Genomic DNA, 16751 nt, shown 5'->3' with positions numbered 1-16751 from the left:
GAGAGGAGAATGACCAACAGTAGTACTAGGAGATGCTTGATCAGCAGAATCCTGATCAGAAGAATCTGGATCAAACTCAGGTGAAGCATCTTCAAAACGAGGTGATCCTGCAGGAGAAGCCGGAGGTGGCTGTACAGGTATCACTGGCAGGACTGGAGCTGTAGGAGCTATTGGAGCCCTCCCATCAGGTGGACCTAATGGAAGCCGAACTCCCAAATCATGAACCTGCATAGGCTGGACTGCTGGATCAGGAACAGGAGAAACAGGCATGAATGGTCCTCGCTGCTCATCAAAGACTACATCGCGGCTGTATATGAGACGAGATGTCTCAACATCAATAAGGCGGTAGGCTTTGTGAAGACTGCTATATCCAACAAGCATCAGTTTCTGACTCTTGGCATCCAACTTGGTGCGTGAAGCATCAGGGATCCAAACAAAAGCAAGAGAGCCAAAAACCTTCAGGTGATTGATTCTGGGCTTGCGACTTGACCAGGCCTCTTCCGGAGTTTTACCTTTGACCGCCACTGTGGGTGACCGGTTCAACAGATAAACTGCAGTGTTAACTGCTTCTGCCCAAAAACGCTTCGGAACATGTCTGTGTTCGAGCATGGAACGAGCCATCTCGGTGATTGTCCTGTTCCGACGTTCAACTACACTGTTCTGTTGTGGCGTGTGGGGTGTGGTGAATTGGCGTTGGATTCCATGTGTATCCAAGAAGCTGGAGAAAACATTAGAACAAAATTCCCCCCCATTGTCTGATCTAAGAGTAATAATAGATTTCCCAGAGTCTTTTTCAACTAAGGGTTTAAACTTCTGAAATACAATAAATGCATCGGATTTCTTTTTAAGGAAATACACCCACATTTTTCTACTGAAATCATCTACAAACAACAGAAAATACCTGTACCCAAGAACAGAAGGAGTGGCCATAGGGCCGTAGATATCAGCATGAACAAGCTGAAGTACTTGAGAAGCTCGCCAAGAATCGCCACTGGGGAAAGGTGTGCGATGTTGCTTCCCAGCCTGACATGCGTCACAAACTCCAAGGTGTTGGGTTTGAATCTCTGGCAAACCAAGAACAAGCTCATCCCGAGCAAGTTGTGAGAGATAATGCACATTTAAGTGCCCATATCGCTGATGCCAAAGTGTGTTGATGGAAGATCGCCGAGCAGCCATAGCTAAGTCCTGAGAATCTCCAGAATCAGTAAGTCTGAAAAGACCATGATCCTCAAGACCAACTGCAACAGTAGACTTAGTCGCCCGATCAGTGATGGTGCACTGATATGAACTGAAGGTGACTGCCAAGTGTGGAGAATGTCGTAGCAACTGACTGACCGAGAGTAGATTTAGTTCCATCCCTGGAACGTAGTACACATCAAGGAATATGAGCTTCCTCCCAATAGACTGAATTTGAATGTTGCCTTTACCAACAACCGTGTACTCTTCTCCACCACCAAAGATAACAGAATCTGAATAAGGCTGGTAGTCAGTAAACCAGTCTCTGCGGTGAGTGAAATGTCGAGAGGCACCTGAATCAATGTACCAGGCAGATGACTGTACATGATCTGCGGGTCTTTTAGCCATGAAGGCGTAAAAGGCAGATTCCACCTGCTCAGTGTGCTCTGCACTGTTCGCTTTGGGTTGCGAACCTGATTGCTTAGACTGGGCAGCTAAGCGTTTTCGACATGCAACCTTCATGTGACCATACTTGTGGCAATAGTTGCATTGAATGTTCTTCTTTTTGGTACCATCAGATGCTGGAGCAGAAGACTTCTGCTGAGATGGTTGCTGAAACTTGCCCTTATCCTTCTGAAAGGATTTCGCAACAAAGGCTTGCTCAGTGGAGGTGGAACTGGAGCTACTACCGAACTGTTGTTTCCACCGATCTTGATGAAGTAGCAGGGTGCAGAGATCAGTGAACTTTAGATCAACACCAGTAGATGTGATGTTGAGAGTCTCGATAAAATGCTCATAGGAATTTGGTAAACTCCGAAGAGTGATTACCACAATAACCTCTTCCTCCATCTTGCGACCGATGGCAAGTAACTGATCACGGATTTCCTGAATCCGATTCAGGTGTGCCTGGAGCGAGGTGCGCTCATCCATGACAATAGAAAACAGAGTGTTTTTCAGAAAGAAGGCTCTACTCTTGTCGGAAGTCTCATGAAGACCTTTTAGATGTGTCCAGATTTCGGCCGCTGTCTTGTCGGATGGAATCTGAGAAAGCTGGTCATCGGCTACGGAGAGTTTGAGAAGCATTACTGCCTCTTGATTGTTCAGATCCCATGTATCTTGATCAGGACCCGGAGAAGTCGGACGTTGCTTAACACCCAGAACAAGTTGATCGGTGTTTCGATATTCGAAGATTGCAATGATGCGTTGCTTCCAGGGTCCATAATTGCGACCATTGAATTTGGAATTATTCTCGAGCAGAATATTTGTCAGAGATGCTATGGCACGTTTTTCAATGAAAAATTGTGAAAATCTGTGAAGGCACGTTCTTCGAGGCAAAAATACGAAAGACCCAGAAGAATTAGAGGATGACCCAAAAGAGAGCTCGAAAAACCCAGAAGGAATCTGCTGTCGTTTTTTGAATCAGCTGGCTCGAAAATCGAGGCACCCAGAAAAAACGGACGACAACCCAGTTGAGCTCTCGAAAAACCCACCAAGAATCTTTAAACAAAAAATTTTTTGGACCCCAAAAGTTAGGGTTTCGAAAAAAAACGGCCCTAGCTGAAAAAAGCTTGAAAAAACTTCAGATGTCTTGATGAAAAATGGTCGAATTTGCTTCCCAGAGCACGATGACAGACTGAGACGGCTAAGAGCATGAAGATTTGATATAGAAACATGCAGATTTTCACCCCAAAAACGCGAGTCTTCAAAAAATGGCCATGATTTCCACGCGATTTGCAGACCCGTAATTCGGGAATTTCTCCAAGCAGAAAAACCCTAGGTGGGTTTTGGAGAAATTAGCTGAAATAATTTTGGAAAAATTTAAACAAATAATTTCAAGAAGAAATTATAAATTTTTCCGAAAAAATTTAAGTATTTAGCTCTGATACCATATTACAAGGTAATTGGTAAATACTTGCTTATAAATAACAGAGACCGAAAGGTCAATTTATACAAAAGGAAGAGATGATGTTTCCTTAGGAAACGATCGTAAAGAATAGAAACATTCTATTCCAGAGAAAGCAAAAAACGAAAGCAAACTAAAGCTAAAGATATTTACAAGATAACCATTAACTAATAATAGACGTCTTATCTATTATTGTAATAATCTCCATGTTTTTCCTTATTCTATTTACATCTTTATATCTAATTGAGGAGACACATCTCTTTGAAAAAAAAAAATCTATTCAATTGGTCACGTCTCTTGATTGCTGTCTTTTGAGAGTAAATAATAACAGTCCTCTATTAATGACTGCAGGATACTCACTCAGCACTGCCATGACTAATAAGATCTTAATGCTGTCTTTGTCATATAAAGAATGACAGCCTTTGCTCACCTCATGTCTTCTATTAGTCTCTGTCTTCTCCAATATGAATTGCTGCATTTATCTTTTAAACAGAATCTCTGCTGATTTAAAACTTTAATTGCTGCTTTGTATTCTTTAGTCACTATACTTATATATTTTATTCGCTGCCTTCTAAGAAATATACGTCTATCTTGGCAAGTGTGATCAGCCATGCACTAGCTTTTGTGCGGCAATAGAAAAGTCAGCCAGCAGAGTAATTAATCATTAGTTTTAATTTGTTACTCTTTAAACTTATTTGGATATTAAACACTTCTGTGAATGAGATAAAGTCAAGCCATGCTTAGAAATAATAATTTAACTTTGTCTTGCTATCCTTGCATTCTCAGCTTGACTTCAATTGCAACATTATTAGTTTTTTAAAACTCTTTCACAAACTGCATAGGCACTGATCCATAGGAGACAGCAATCCCTTCTTTAATTATTCATAGGTATCAACTTATTGGAGACACCAATCCCCACAATTCCTAGGCAGCAACCCTCATTGCTAAGGACCAAAATAGCGAGAGATGCCAATCTTTTTGGCATGACAAGCACTTATAATTTACTTCATAAAATCTTATTGTAAATAACCTCTCACAAGTTTGATACTATCTCTTCCATCAACTTTCTCCTCAAGTTGGCATATTCTTTCTCTCACAAATCTGCTCTTAGATGATGCACCACATATATCTTTTGTCATAAATTTAATGTCACCATCTTCAACATATATTCTCCAATTTTCTTTTATAAAAATCTGAAATATTGTTCATTATTTTTCTGCTCAAGATTTGCTTTACAATGGTCAATTTTTTCATTGTATTAACTATCTCCAACGTTTTTAAATATAGATCTTCAAAAATAATACTATTCCACACACATTTCCGCTATTTTCTTACATTTATAACTTCCTTTCTAATTAAGGAGACATATCTCCTTGAAAAGTGACATCCATTTAATGGGTCATGTCTCTCGATCACTTCTTTTTGAGAGTAACTAGTTAGTCCCTTATTAATGGCTGCATTATATTCACTAAGTGCTGCCATAACTAAGATATAACTATCATCTAGATGCTGTCTTTATGTTATATAGAACTGGAGCCTTTTCTCACCTCATGCCTTTTATTAATCACTGTCTTCTCCAATTGCTGCTTATTATAATTGCTTTCTTCTCAAGGAGTTGCTTCTCTTCATAATAGTGAATTGCCACCTTCATCTTTTAAACATCACCACTACTAGTTAAATTAAATGCTTATTTGTATTCATTAGTCACCACACTTACATACTTTAGCTGCTGCCTTCTAGCATATGTATATGTATATTGGCAAGGGCAGTGAGCCATGCACTAGCTTTACATGGCTTTCTCTTGGGTGACGGTAGAAAAGTCGGTCAGCAGAGTAATTAAACATTAGTTTTAATTTGCTGTTCTTCAAACATTGTAATCACTTATGGTAGCTGTTGACTTGAATGCTGTTTGTATTTTTAAACATTTTTGTTAATAAGATAAAGTCAGCCAGCTTCAGAAATAATAATTTAACTTTTAAATTTCTACCTCTGCCTCCTCAACTCTTTTAGGCATTTGTGCAACTCATCTTTATGATGCCTTCAACCAGCTCTATGTCTTCCAACCTTGCACTGACATTTCCTTGAACTTATAATCAAATCATTGTGACATCAATGACAAAAATACTGATCAATTATCTTGTCAATGACAATATTCCAACAAGATCTTTGCACATTTCATCTAGAATTTAAGAAAATGTACTGTAAAAGTGCACTCAATTTTTTTTCTTTTACATAAGTGCAACTTGTGTAAAAGATTTTTGTCACAGACTTATTGCAAGTCTCTTTTTGTTGAAAGATTAGCATGAGTATAAAACTAAAAACTAAAAATTACGTGAATACTTCTCATTCTTTTCTCACTATTGTTCTACAGCTCAGCAGGAGTTGCTTGAACAAACAAAAAGGGCAAACAATTGGTTGAAGTTAAATGCTGATGATGAAAAAATCACAGTTTTTTTTAACAGGTATATTCCTTACTAATGACTGTTTTGTTCATTTGAATAATTTTAATTGGGGTTGGCTTGGTATACACTAATTTTATAAAGATTTTTAATACTGCATTTTTTCTTGATGCTGGAAAATGAATAACATGTACTTGTAATTTTCATGTTTGTGCAGGTTGAGGTCATTAGAACTGGAAAAGATAGAGTGGCAAAATAATCTGCTTGCACAGCATACAGAAAGTAAGTTTTTTGGTCTTTCAAATTTTATTTGTAACTGTTAAGCTTAGTCTTGGTATTATGATATATTGCAGATGCATCTAATTGCTGTACATAAGGCAGAGATTTACTTATGTGACAAAACCTTCCATTATGTTTTCGTTTTCAGATTTGGAGCTCAAAAATGAGGTGAAGAGACTTCAGTCGTTGCTATCAGATTGTGCAGATGTTAGCAAGAAGATTAAGAGCTTAAATGTGCTATGCCAACGCTGTAAGGCTGACTGTTCTGTTGCCAAAGGACACTTTTCTCTCTCCCAAGATTTGCACTCTGAAAATTGTGATGGTTACTTAGTTCCATTCTGTGCTGGCTTGGAATCAAATTTGGTTGCCCACAATCCTACCATGCAAATAGCAAGGTTTCAATATAGTTGTCAAGCTTGTGGCCATAATAACAAAGTTGATTTTCTGGAAAATGGAAGGAAATCGGTTGGTAATGGAACTAGTAAATCTGTTGGTGACATTGCTCAGGTAGGTATAATGAGAGATTTCGATGGTACACTGTTAATTTTGATCAAGTGATGGTTTCCCTTTTTATTTTTCTTGCTGACATGAAGAAAACTTGTACCAAGGTTGGATTGATTAAAGACATCACCAATGGTGATAATCAACTAGGAAAGGATGCTAATAAAGGTATGACATCTTACTGGATTCTTATCAGTCTTCCTAAGTTAGTCCATGCATACATTTGGTATTTGTTATGTGGATAGGTTAGGAATCCATTTGGAGATCTACTTCTGACATTACTTTTCTAGAAAGAAGTATCTGAAATGTTTACACAATTGTCAGGGGAAGCAACTGATATGAAAGTGGGAAAGGTAAATAGTTTTGTAAGATCGCTGTTACAGGGCATGGCTGGGTTAAAGATCTCAATTGCCGATGAAGCGGTATCACCAAAGTTACATTTTCTTCATCAATCAAGTGGTATAATGCTAATCTGAAAATGTTAATACATTATGTTTCTCTGTTGCACTTGGTATTAATATGATTGGCTAAATTTGTATTCTCTTTTCTACAAGATACTAACCACTTCTTCTTTGATAAATTGCTTACATTAGTAAATGAGAAACTTGTTTCCTGACTCATTCTATCTTGTCTCCCTAGAGGATCTAGTCTCAATTTACACTGAACTATTCCACAATATAAAAAAAATATTGCAATACGATAAATAAAAATATAATATAATAATTTATTAATATTAAAATCTTATTATATATAACATTGTACTCGCAGAGAGTATTAGCAGATCAATCAACTTAAGGCCCTCCCAAAGTTTATGGAAAGGTACCAGAATTGCAAATTCTAGTGAGTACGTTACACACAAACTGTTTGCTAATGACACCTTGTGTTTTGGTGAAGCTAGACTACAAGAAACAAAGGTTATTATGAATTCAACGAACACCTACTGTGAGGCTTCGGGACAGAGGTCGAATATTGGTAAATTAAAAGTTCCATATTTAACACTCCTAAGTTATTACCACTGCTATTCAGAGAAAGTTAGGATTTCATATTTAAAACTCCTAGGTTATTACCACTGCTATTCAGAGAAAGTTAGGATTCAAGGAATCTACCTTGCCCTGCAAATATTTGGGCACTTCCTTTTTTAATGGGGCCAACAAAGCCTCATATTGGAATGCCATTGTGGCTTCGTTAAAGGATAGGATCTCCACATGGAAAGCTAGATGGCTTTCCCAAGGTGGTTGGATTTTGCTGATTAAGTTAGTCCTAAGTGCAATTCCGATTACGTTCTATCTGTGTTGCAGGCCCCAAAAATTGTGATGAATACAATTAAGAAATCAGTGAGGGATTTCCTGTGGGAAGGGCAACATGGATGAGCATAAAAGAACAGTCATAATATAATGGGATAATATCTGTAGCTTTAAGTCAGATGCAGGGGCAGGTACCCACAACCTTAGAGAAAGGAATCTTAGTCTTGGTGCTAAATTAGTCTGAAAACTATATGTAAAGCCAAACTCAATGTGGTCAAAAATCATTAGAGTAAAATCATTAGACGATAATTCCCCTGAGAGAATCTTCACTCTTTTAAACCCTCTTAAGGGTTCCCTAATGTGGAGCTTCATTGTTAAGTGCAGAAAGCTAATCCTTACTCACTGTTCTTAGTTTATTAAAGATGGTAGCGCAATGAGATTCTGGGAGGATTTATGGAATGGATTCCCTCCCATCATTATCTGCAACCTCTTATGTCAGGCACACGAAGTACTTCAAAGGGCTTGGGGAATTAATGTAAGATAATGTTTTCTTATCAGCAACCCGGATGGGCAGCTGGTCTGGGAGTGGAAAGATCTAGAAGGGGTTAGTTGCCCAGACGATCAGAAGGAATTATTGATAGAGATCTTGGAACATAGTGTCATTTTTCCAAGTAATACAAAAGAAATCTTAATATGGTCCATTAGTAAAGATGCTAGATATAATGTAAAGCAGGGTTATCAGATGTTAAAAAAGACTGCTAGTAAGCAGGGCAAACGAGAATATAGTTCTTGCTGGAATGATGCCATCCTCCTTAAGGCTGGATCATTATTTGGTTGGCATTGGAGAAAAGGATTTTGACTAGTGATAGGCTAACTAAGCTGGGCCTTGCAAAGGATTTTAATTGTGTGTTGTGTGGGTCTGAGATAGAGTCTATGGATCAATTATTTGTGAGATGTCCCTTTTTATGGAGATACTGGTTTTGGATTATTCAGAAACTAAATTTGGTAGGAGCTCTCCCAAACACAATCAAAGAATGGATTGCAACTTGGCTGACAGTACATGTCAAGTCTTCCTTTGATTGTTTATGAATCATTACCCTGGCCATTGTCTTGTGGAACATATGGTGGGAAAGAAATAAAATAATTTGTAAAACAGAAAATTCCTCTTGGCTCAAGGCCTGTGACAGAATTGAGAGGTCAATTTTTGAAAATATCGTTGCTTATACTTCCGTATCCAGACACATAGCATCGGTTTTCACCATCTAATATGCTCAGGTGTTGAATGAAGGGCCCCACATTAGAATTCCTTTCAATGGTATCCTTATGGGCAAACTAGACAAGCAAACAATTAGGAGCAAAGTGACTTGGGACCCCCCTTAGGTTGGTTATGCTAAGCTCAATTTTGATGGCACTTTGAAAGGAAATCCAGGGGATTCATGGGCAGGATGTATTATTAGAGACTGTGATGGTAAATACTGTTGGCTATGACTAAGAAGTTGCCCAAGGGTACAAATAATATAGCTGAATTTAGAGCTTTATTGGTGGGGTTTAGTCTCGCCTTGAATATGAGCATTAATAAAATCCAGATAGAGGGAGATTCACTGATTGTGATCTCGGCTTTAATGACGTGTGCAATTGGCAATGGCATTTTGTCAGAGGTATGGAAACTTCTTTCTAGATTTGGTGATGACAATATCAAACATTGTTACAGAGAAGCTGATAGAATGGTGGATCGGTTAGCTAATCTGGGGCTTGGATTAGATGAGAGCACCCAAATTTTTAGGCGAGGAGGTAATTGATATTTGGTTGAGTTCTGTGGATCATATAAAAAACTACCCCTCAGGAAAAATTTATTAGTGACATAAGTCTTCATTGGTGTTAGGTGCTGATCAATGCATTTCTTTGCTGGGTAGATGAAGCGGCATCCTAATCTGGTGATGTGTGACCATTTGTGCTGGTTCAACAGTTTCAGAATTTTAGAGATGTCGTAAATGCTCCAGAATGCAAATTGACTTACAAACTGCCTAACAAATAGTGCAAGTAATCAACATTAGAAATTCAATTTTTTAACCCTGCAGGATTTGTTCATCTTGTATTGCGGGACACAACAGGGGAGTTTATTCGAAGTTTGAAAGATGAAATTGGGAAGGGCAAAGTGTACTAAATATGATTAGATAGTTGGGGGTTAGATATATGTATTGTTTTCCCATCAATCAAGTGCATCCACTGTAGTATGTAATTTGGGGATCGCATCATATTTGGTAGAAATTATGATAACTAAGTTTCAGGCAATGCTTAATTATTTTCTGGATTTGTCATTCCTGCTTCTATTATGGCATGTGCGCTCAATATCCTCAATTCTGTTTTGTTGCTGCTAATGTTTGAAGCTGTCCTTCTGGTATAAAACATAGTTACATGGGCCCGGGGGATGCAGGGACGAGGGTACAGGGGCACAAAGGGGCCTCAATTTTGGGACATCAGCGGGGGACGGTGAGTATGTAGTATATACTATACATATGATACTTAAAATGCTAATTTCGATAAGATGTATAACAATGTAATATATAAATATGAAGTATAAGTTCATCAAGACTGCTATTGCTAGTTTAGTTTTACATTGCATTGAACATTGAGCAATGAATAATAAAAGATCTCTAAGTTCTAAGTTCCAACTTATATCAAATAAATTAAATAATTAAAGATTGAAGATTCAAATTCAAAAGTCATAGATATCTTTCATCACTCTAGCAAAAGTACGGGTATCATTATCTCATCAATCATTAAATGGCATCGTAAACTTAATTACATCAAGTAGCATCAACGTGAAACCACGATATGATCACAACGTTCAATGTTCAATGTTTCAAACTTCAAATATCCAAGTCTCAAGTACAAACTATAAAATTAAAAGACAAAATGTCAAGTACTAAAGGCCCAAGGGCCGTCAAAATGCGGTAGAGGCTTCATAGAGACCTCTAATCATCCATGTCAAGCTGAGGCTCAGGCTCAACAAAATTAACCTCCTAACTCTCGGCCTTTAAGGGTAAGAGCTGCGAGAGGAATACCAACCAAGCCTGCATCAGAAGTATCTCCATCCTCATCAACCTATGAGGGCTCCTCTGGCTCTACATCCCATCGTGTTGCAGAGCTTTCCTTGTGCACATGTGTCTTGCAATCTTTGATACCCAAGGCACAATGAAAAACCACTAGCTTCTCTACTTTCTCAGATGTAAGTTTGTTCCTCTTAAGAGAGTGGATGAAGCTATAAGTAGACCGGTTTTTCTCAGGAGAAGAACTAGATACCTAAGATAGCAATCAAATGACTAGTATGGGAATAAAAAATTGAAATTCATAAGTAAAGTAAAAGTGAAATTGAAAGTGCAAAGTAAAGGTTCTAAAGTTGAAGAACGAGAAACTTGAGAAATGAGACAGATGGCTAGTGTGGTAGTTGTTGATTTGGGCCCATATCAATTCCACCACAAAATAGGATCCTTATTGTGTCATTGTTTTTATATCAGCCTTTTCTCTAGCTGGATAGCCCCTAAGAGTAGCAAATTTGGTCCACTCAGTGCGAACCTTCCCTGCTGTCTCAATGCCATACATCCTATCAATGCACTTGAAGAATCCTTCCTTTACCTGAAATTCAAATTTCAAAATCAGTAAATTAAAAAATTCAACTTTCATGAGTGTGTTGCCCCATTTTTGGTCACCCCTATTTTCAAGCTTTTCGTTAGTGGCCCCAATTAAGTGAAGTTACCAGGCCAATGATTATAAAAAATATTCTAAGTCTATAGTTGAGTTTTGGTAAAAGTTTGTTCTCATTGGGTGCCCCCTTTCCCTTCGATCGGGATTCCAGTGCGTCACCTCATCCCCCCACTTGCTTTGTGCAGATAATCCCTAAGCTAGGTGCAAGTGTGGGTGCGGACAACTTTGTTCTAATTATGTCCTTCCCCTTAGAGAAAGTCTCGGGCTACCTGTCGATGAGAAGAAAGTCCCTAAGTCCATCGATATTGTTTGAAGTGTGCAGAAATCGAGATTCCTTCTATCCCAGCTGTCTTCTTCCCATAGGCGAAGTGATCCCAATGAAACTCCGCATAACTATAAGAAAGCCCCTGTGGCCAAGTAGAAGACCGAAGTAAGAAGAGAAAGCAAAGTACGTATTAAGGCATAGTTTAGGAAGAACCTGTTTTCGAAGTTTCCCGCAATGAAGGAAAAGAAGGCAAAATCAATGGCTTGCGAGAAAGTAGAGAAAGTGCTTCTCCAACACATCAAGAAAAAAGTCCATCACGTGGAAGCCAAATCTCCGAATACAATAAAAGCCATCATATGCACTCGCTGAAAATTGAAGAGGGAAAAGTGAAGGTTTTGCTTCTCCCATGTTAGGCGACGTGTTGTAAAGGAAATCTAATCCACAAAAAGAAAGACCCATATAGTTAGGATGCGTTTGACATCATTTTTGTCGGTTAATTCCTGACATCAAATGAAAATATGATCGTTAAGCCCAAAGGGCTCCTTCAAATTAATGCTAATTACATCACTCGTGTGGCGCAGGAAACTCCAACTAACGACCATCAAGGCAGATCTATAAAATAAGATTTCGTCATACATTTTCCTATCATCTCTCTTAACAACCATTTTCAGTTTCCGCATCTAAGCTAAGTGCTTCAGTGTTTATAAGTTCTTCGCCATGACAACTAAGTTCATTGGGTATGACATTTTAAACAAAATTGACTGCACTTTGAAGAATTTAAGTGATACCCAATTGCGACTTTATGATTTCGACGACCTGCATTGGAGATTGCAGGCGGACCCCATTTAGCTAGTCACTAAGAAGCTAAAAGAGAGTGGTTTAGTTGAGGCGACGGGTTTTCCGATGGTAGTACAAGCCTCTAAATTGATGCTCGAGGGCATTTTGCATTACGTTCTGGATACTCGCTAGATCAAGATGCTGAACAACAAAGTGCTCCTCTCCCTCGAGCAAGATGTAATACAAAATTGTTTTCGGCTGCTAGTGTGGGAAGTGTATAATGACATGAACTTTTGGAACTCCACCTCTATGTACAATGAGAAGAAATCCATGAGAAGGGGCGACATGATGGCGACCTTGGTTCCAAATCCCTCGGAGCCACAAAAGCGAAGTGTCTAAGACTCTTTGCGACGCCAATTTGAAGACGAAAATTATGGATATTATGGTCCTACATGGGCTGAAAGGGAACAACGATGTCCTCAATTTTGTAGAACACTTTTTCTACCTAGTGCAGGCAGTTTGTGCTAAAGGAGAATATGCAGATGGGGCACATATGATCACCAATAGCCGAACTAGTTGGCTCCAAACGACACAAGCCCGGGAGTAGTTTTACATGTCCTCTTACTTAATTTATGCTCTAGCTACTATTCAATTATGGTCAAGATTACTGTATGACGAGGAATTTGTTGAGAATATACAAGTCTGACTTTTATCCATGCCTACAGTTGCATCAGAGCTACGTAGAGTTCATGAAGGTAAATGATGCCTTCACCATGAGAATTTTTTGAATACTGCAAGGATGTCTAGAACGATGCCTTTCCCTTGAAGTAGTGACGACCGCGACACAGTTTAGAAGCTATTTCATCCAATTCCCAGCTTTTTCATACATCCAAACTGTAGGATTTGATGACGTCCCATGGAAGCTTCCTAGGTATCCAGATGATCAGAATGTTCTGGTTGAGATGTGTTGCCAAATTTTAGAAGTGAACAAGCTGTGCTCAAGTGCTAAGAAGGAAGGCATCCCTTGCCCGATCGCAATAGAAGCATATTCATGTGCTTTGTGATTTGATGCAAAGAACACACTCAACTTTTGAGAAGTGTAAGTCGAAACCTTGCGAGGTAATTAGATTGAAGTTTGACCTCGTAGATTATATCAAGAACAATCTTCAGTTAGGGTTGAGATTTGGACATGTTCTCATACTAGAAGATTATTGGGCTAACTGTGCAGAGGAGTTTGAGAGTAGAGAGAGGTTTTACTCCAGGATGATAGTGGAGAAAATAAAGTCGTACCATGTAAACATAGATGTGGAAGAAGTCGAGGATGATGGTCAGCACATGCAACCCTCTACATATTTGAGGGAAATTAAAGACGCACTTGTTGATTCGGCCCCTCCCTTGGGTTCGACCATGGATAGTTTGACAGAGCTAACCAATAGGCTGATCAAAAGAACAGATGAATAAGTTGAATGGACGAAGGCTCAGAGAAAGAGGACCGATGGTTCGTCGTCGGGATCTCAGCTAATACAAACATCTGCCGCTACCTCCTTTGGTATAGTAGCAGCTATGGTGACCACATCTGCAAGACCTTCCCAGATTGTCAAAGGAGGTGGAGGAGACCAACCTCTACAGAAAAATATTGCTTTTCTCCTACTTGTGGAAGCGGTCCAATTCTAGTCATAGGCCCAACAAAGGACCTCGAGAAAGATAAAGATAAAGAGAAGGAGAAAGCAACAAAATTTGGAGGTGCTAAAGACAAAGACGTATCCATCTTGGTGATCAGTCTAGATGACTTTGATGGAGCCCAACAAGACGACGAACATGACGGAGGGCCTTCACCACAGGATACACCTCAAGCATTGGACTCCCGAGGTAATATCCCTCACACTGCTTCTTCCACCAAGGCCATTATTTTTCCATTTTCTGCAACGAAAACCAAATCTCCTTCTGTGGTGAGAAAATTGTTTGATGCTACAATGCTTCAATCTTTACTCGATGTGGTCAACTCAGAATCTTGGTTAGAGAATGCTCTCGAGAGGAAGAGGAAAAGGATCGAAGAAGGTGCACCATTGAAGGACTTGATCACTCAGGCTAGGAAGCAGACACCAACTACCAAGAAGGTGAAGAAAGCTCCCACACTAGCAGCTTTGGGCAAGGATGCAAACACAAACAACTACATCATGGAAGTTGCTCAAGCGCAGATAAATGAGAATTTGGTTGATCTCGGACTCATGGATTTTAACATCCCGTAGCTCGACATGTGGCCACCGAGACATGATACCAAGCACACAATATGGAGCTTCCTGAACCAGAAAGTAGAAGAAGAGTTGTAGGAGCTCAAGATATCAAAGACTCAGCTTAAGGCCGCTAACAAGGAATTATCTGAGTGCCTTACACAATTGTTTGCCTCGCTCTTCAACCGGGTAGGAGAATCATTAGACGAAAGAGCTTTTGACCCCTTTGCAGTAGAAAATAAGGCCTTCCTTGCTAAGTTGCAGGAAGAAAGGCACTTCGGTCAGATCGAGTGTGGTTGTGATCTAATTTAGGATTTACAAGTTTTATGACTTAATCCCAACAATTAGATATACTTTCCCGATCCAGGCAGTAATTGTTTGGTATGTATTTTAAACCATTGAAATTACAAGAAAATTAAAGCATAAACACTTAATTTAACAAGGTGTTTAATTACATAAAATAAATAAATTGAAAGAATTGAGAGAATAAGAAAGGGAATAAAGAGACACAAACAATTTGATACAAAGTTCGTCCATGTAGGACTACATCTCCGGGTCCGCCTCTCAATTGGGGGACCGCTCTATTAAATCTGCCAAACAAAATTGCTTTCTTACAAATTTCAAGCTCCAAGCTTTCACAATCTCTTTATTTTTTTACAATTTTTGGTGTAGAGTAACACCTTGTAAAATCTCTTCCAAGAATTCAATAATTCCCTCCTATTTATCTCTCACAACAATTTTTTTCTCCCAAAGACTAATTTCCAACAAGAAGTTCTTCTCCCAAGTCTACTTGTCTTCTAAAGGAGAGTAACTCCCCTTTTATACATAAAAATGAGTCATATTTGGTCTAAAACCAAATAACCACATAATAACCATTTTCCCATTTTAACATAACAAATATAAAACCATATGAAAACATCCTTTTGGCTCTTGTAAATTATAATCCATATAAAATAAACAAATCCCTTTTGGATGGATAAGTTTAGGATATTGTTTTAATTATTTGTTTGTTTATATTTTGAGGAGATATTCTTTTAAATCTCATCTTTTTTTTTGAAAATAAAGTACATGTCCACCATTTTATTAAATAAAAAAATGGTGTAGTGATAAGTAAACTTAGGGTGATATTTTCTTTTTCCACATCAGCATCGTGACTAGATTTATGATGTCGTCAAAATTACCTTTTGTCTTGAAAACATCAAGTTGTCATAACTTTTTCATATGACCTCTGTTTTTGACGAAACAAACGCAATTGGAAAGCTTTTGACGGGCTCTTTCATTTGAAATCCATTGTTGACCACTTTTGAGATGATTATTTCTTTCACCTTTTTAAGGCCTTTGGTCCCAATTTGACCAAACTTTGATTAGTCGTAACTTTGTCATCTAAACTCCAATTTTGCCTGTTCAAGTTGCTTTGGAGTCATAATTGTGAGGACTTCAACATAGTATTAATTATTGGAGTTTTGGAGATACTTCAAATTTCAGTGAAAATATCCTTCGGATCAGGTTGGCTGGAGGATATGAAAGTAAGGGGCCTGCCCTTGATTGAAAAGATGAATACCCTTTGTATAAGGGTCGAGAAATTGAAAGAAATCATGTACAACAACCTTGACTCTATCAAGAAGGATATAGAGAAGGACAAGGATTCCATATCGGTGTTGTATGAAATCATGAGCACGAAGGTAGGGAGTGTAAACAATTTGGGCATTCTAAAGAATGGAGACGATCCTCTCTCCCACCAGATGAGGTCCCTTGAGTTCAAGAGGGAAAGCATGGTAAAGGTTGAGAAACAAATGAAAGGAGTGTATAGATTAGGGAAGAGGGAAGGGGAAACAATTTCTCTATCTTTGGGAGATGCACATGAAGTCGCATGTGAGCAAAAGTGGTGAAGTGGTTGACGTTGGGCACATGAGGTCCCCCTACCAAGACTTCATTGACGGGTTGGTACGCTTTGATAAATTCTATGCCTCCTAATTTCCACACCTTGATTGCTATAGATGGAATGTTAATGAAGGTGTAAGAAAAATTACAAGATCTAGTTGATGCTATAGAAGGACTGACAGCCAATCATGATTTCTGGATGGTTCCATTAGACAACGTTTCAATCCCTAACACGGATGACCTCACAACCATCATTGGAGTGATGAAGGCATATAAGTTAAGCCAAGAAAACGCCAAGAAAATAGACGGTGGAAACCAAAATGCTCCATCTCCCCCGAACTAATCATTACTCTATTTTTGGGTGACAAGTGTTGATTTCCCCTGTTCCCG

At 38.7% G+C, this 16751-nt stretch overlaps 1 protein-coding gene across 1 annotated transcript in view; it reads left to right on the top strand.

Annotated features, from left to right (window-relative positions):
* LOC149551812 (uncharacterized) overlaps positions 1-16751 on the top strand; it is a 126869-nt gene that overhangs the window by 70624 nt on the left and 39494 nt on the right. Inside the window, exons 4-8 of the mRNA XM_089787317.1 lie at positions 5451-5541; positions 5696-5760; positions 5906-6264; positions 6366-6426; positions 6583-6717. Of these exons, the coding sequence (XP_089643443.1) occupies positions 5451-5541; positions 5696-5760; positions 5906-6264; positions 6366-6426; positions 6583-6717 (711 nt within the window). The remainder of the gene's footprint in view (positions 1-5450; positions 5542-5695; positions 5761-5905; positions 6265-6365; positions 6427-6582; positions 6718-16751) is intronic.

Source organism: Cupressus sempervirens, chromosome 6, assembly GCF_028749045.1.
Source record: "Cupressus sempervirens isolate cs-2001-9-10 chromosome 6, ASM2874904v1, whole genome shotgun sequence".
NCBI classification, from domain to species: Eukaryota; Viridiplantae; Streptophyta; class Pinopsida; order Cupressales; family Cupressaceae; genus Cupressus; species Cupressus sempervirens.
This window is presented reverse-complemented; position numbering and strand designations above follow the sequence as displayed.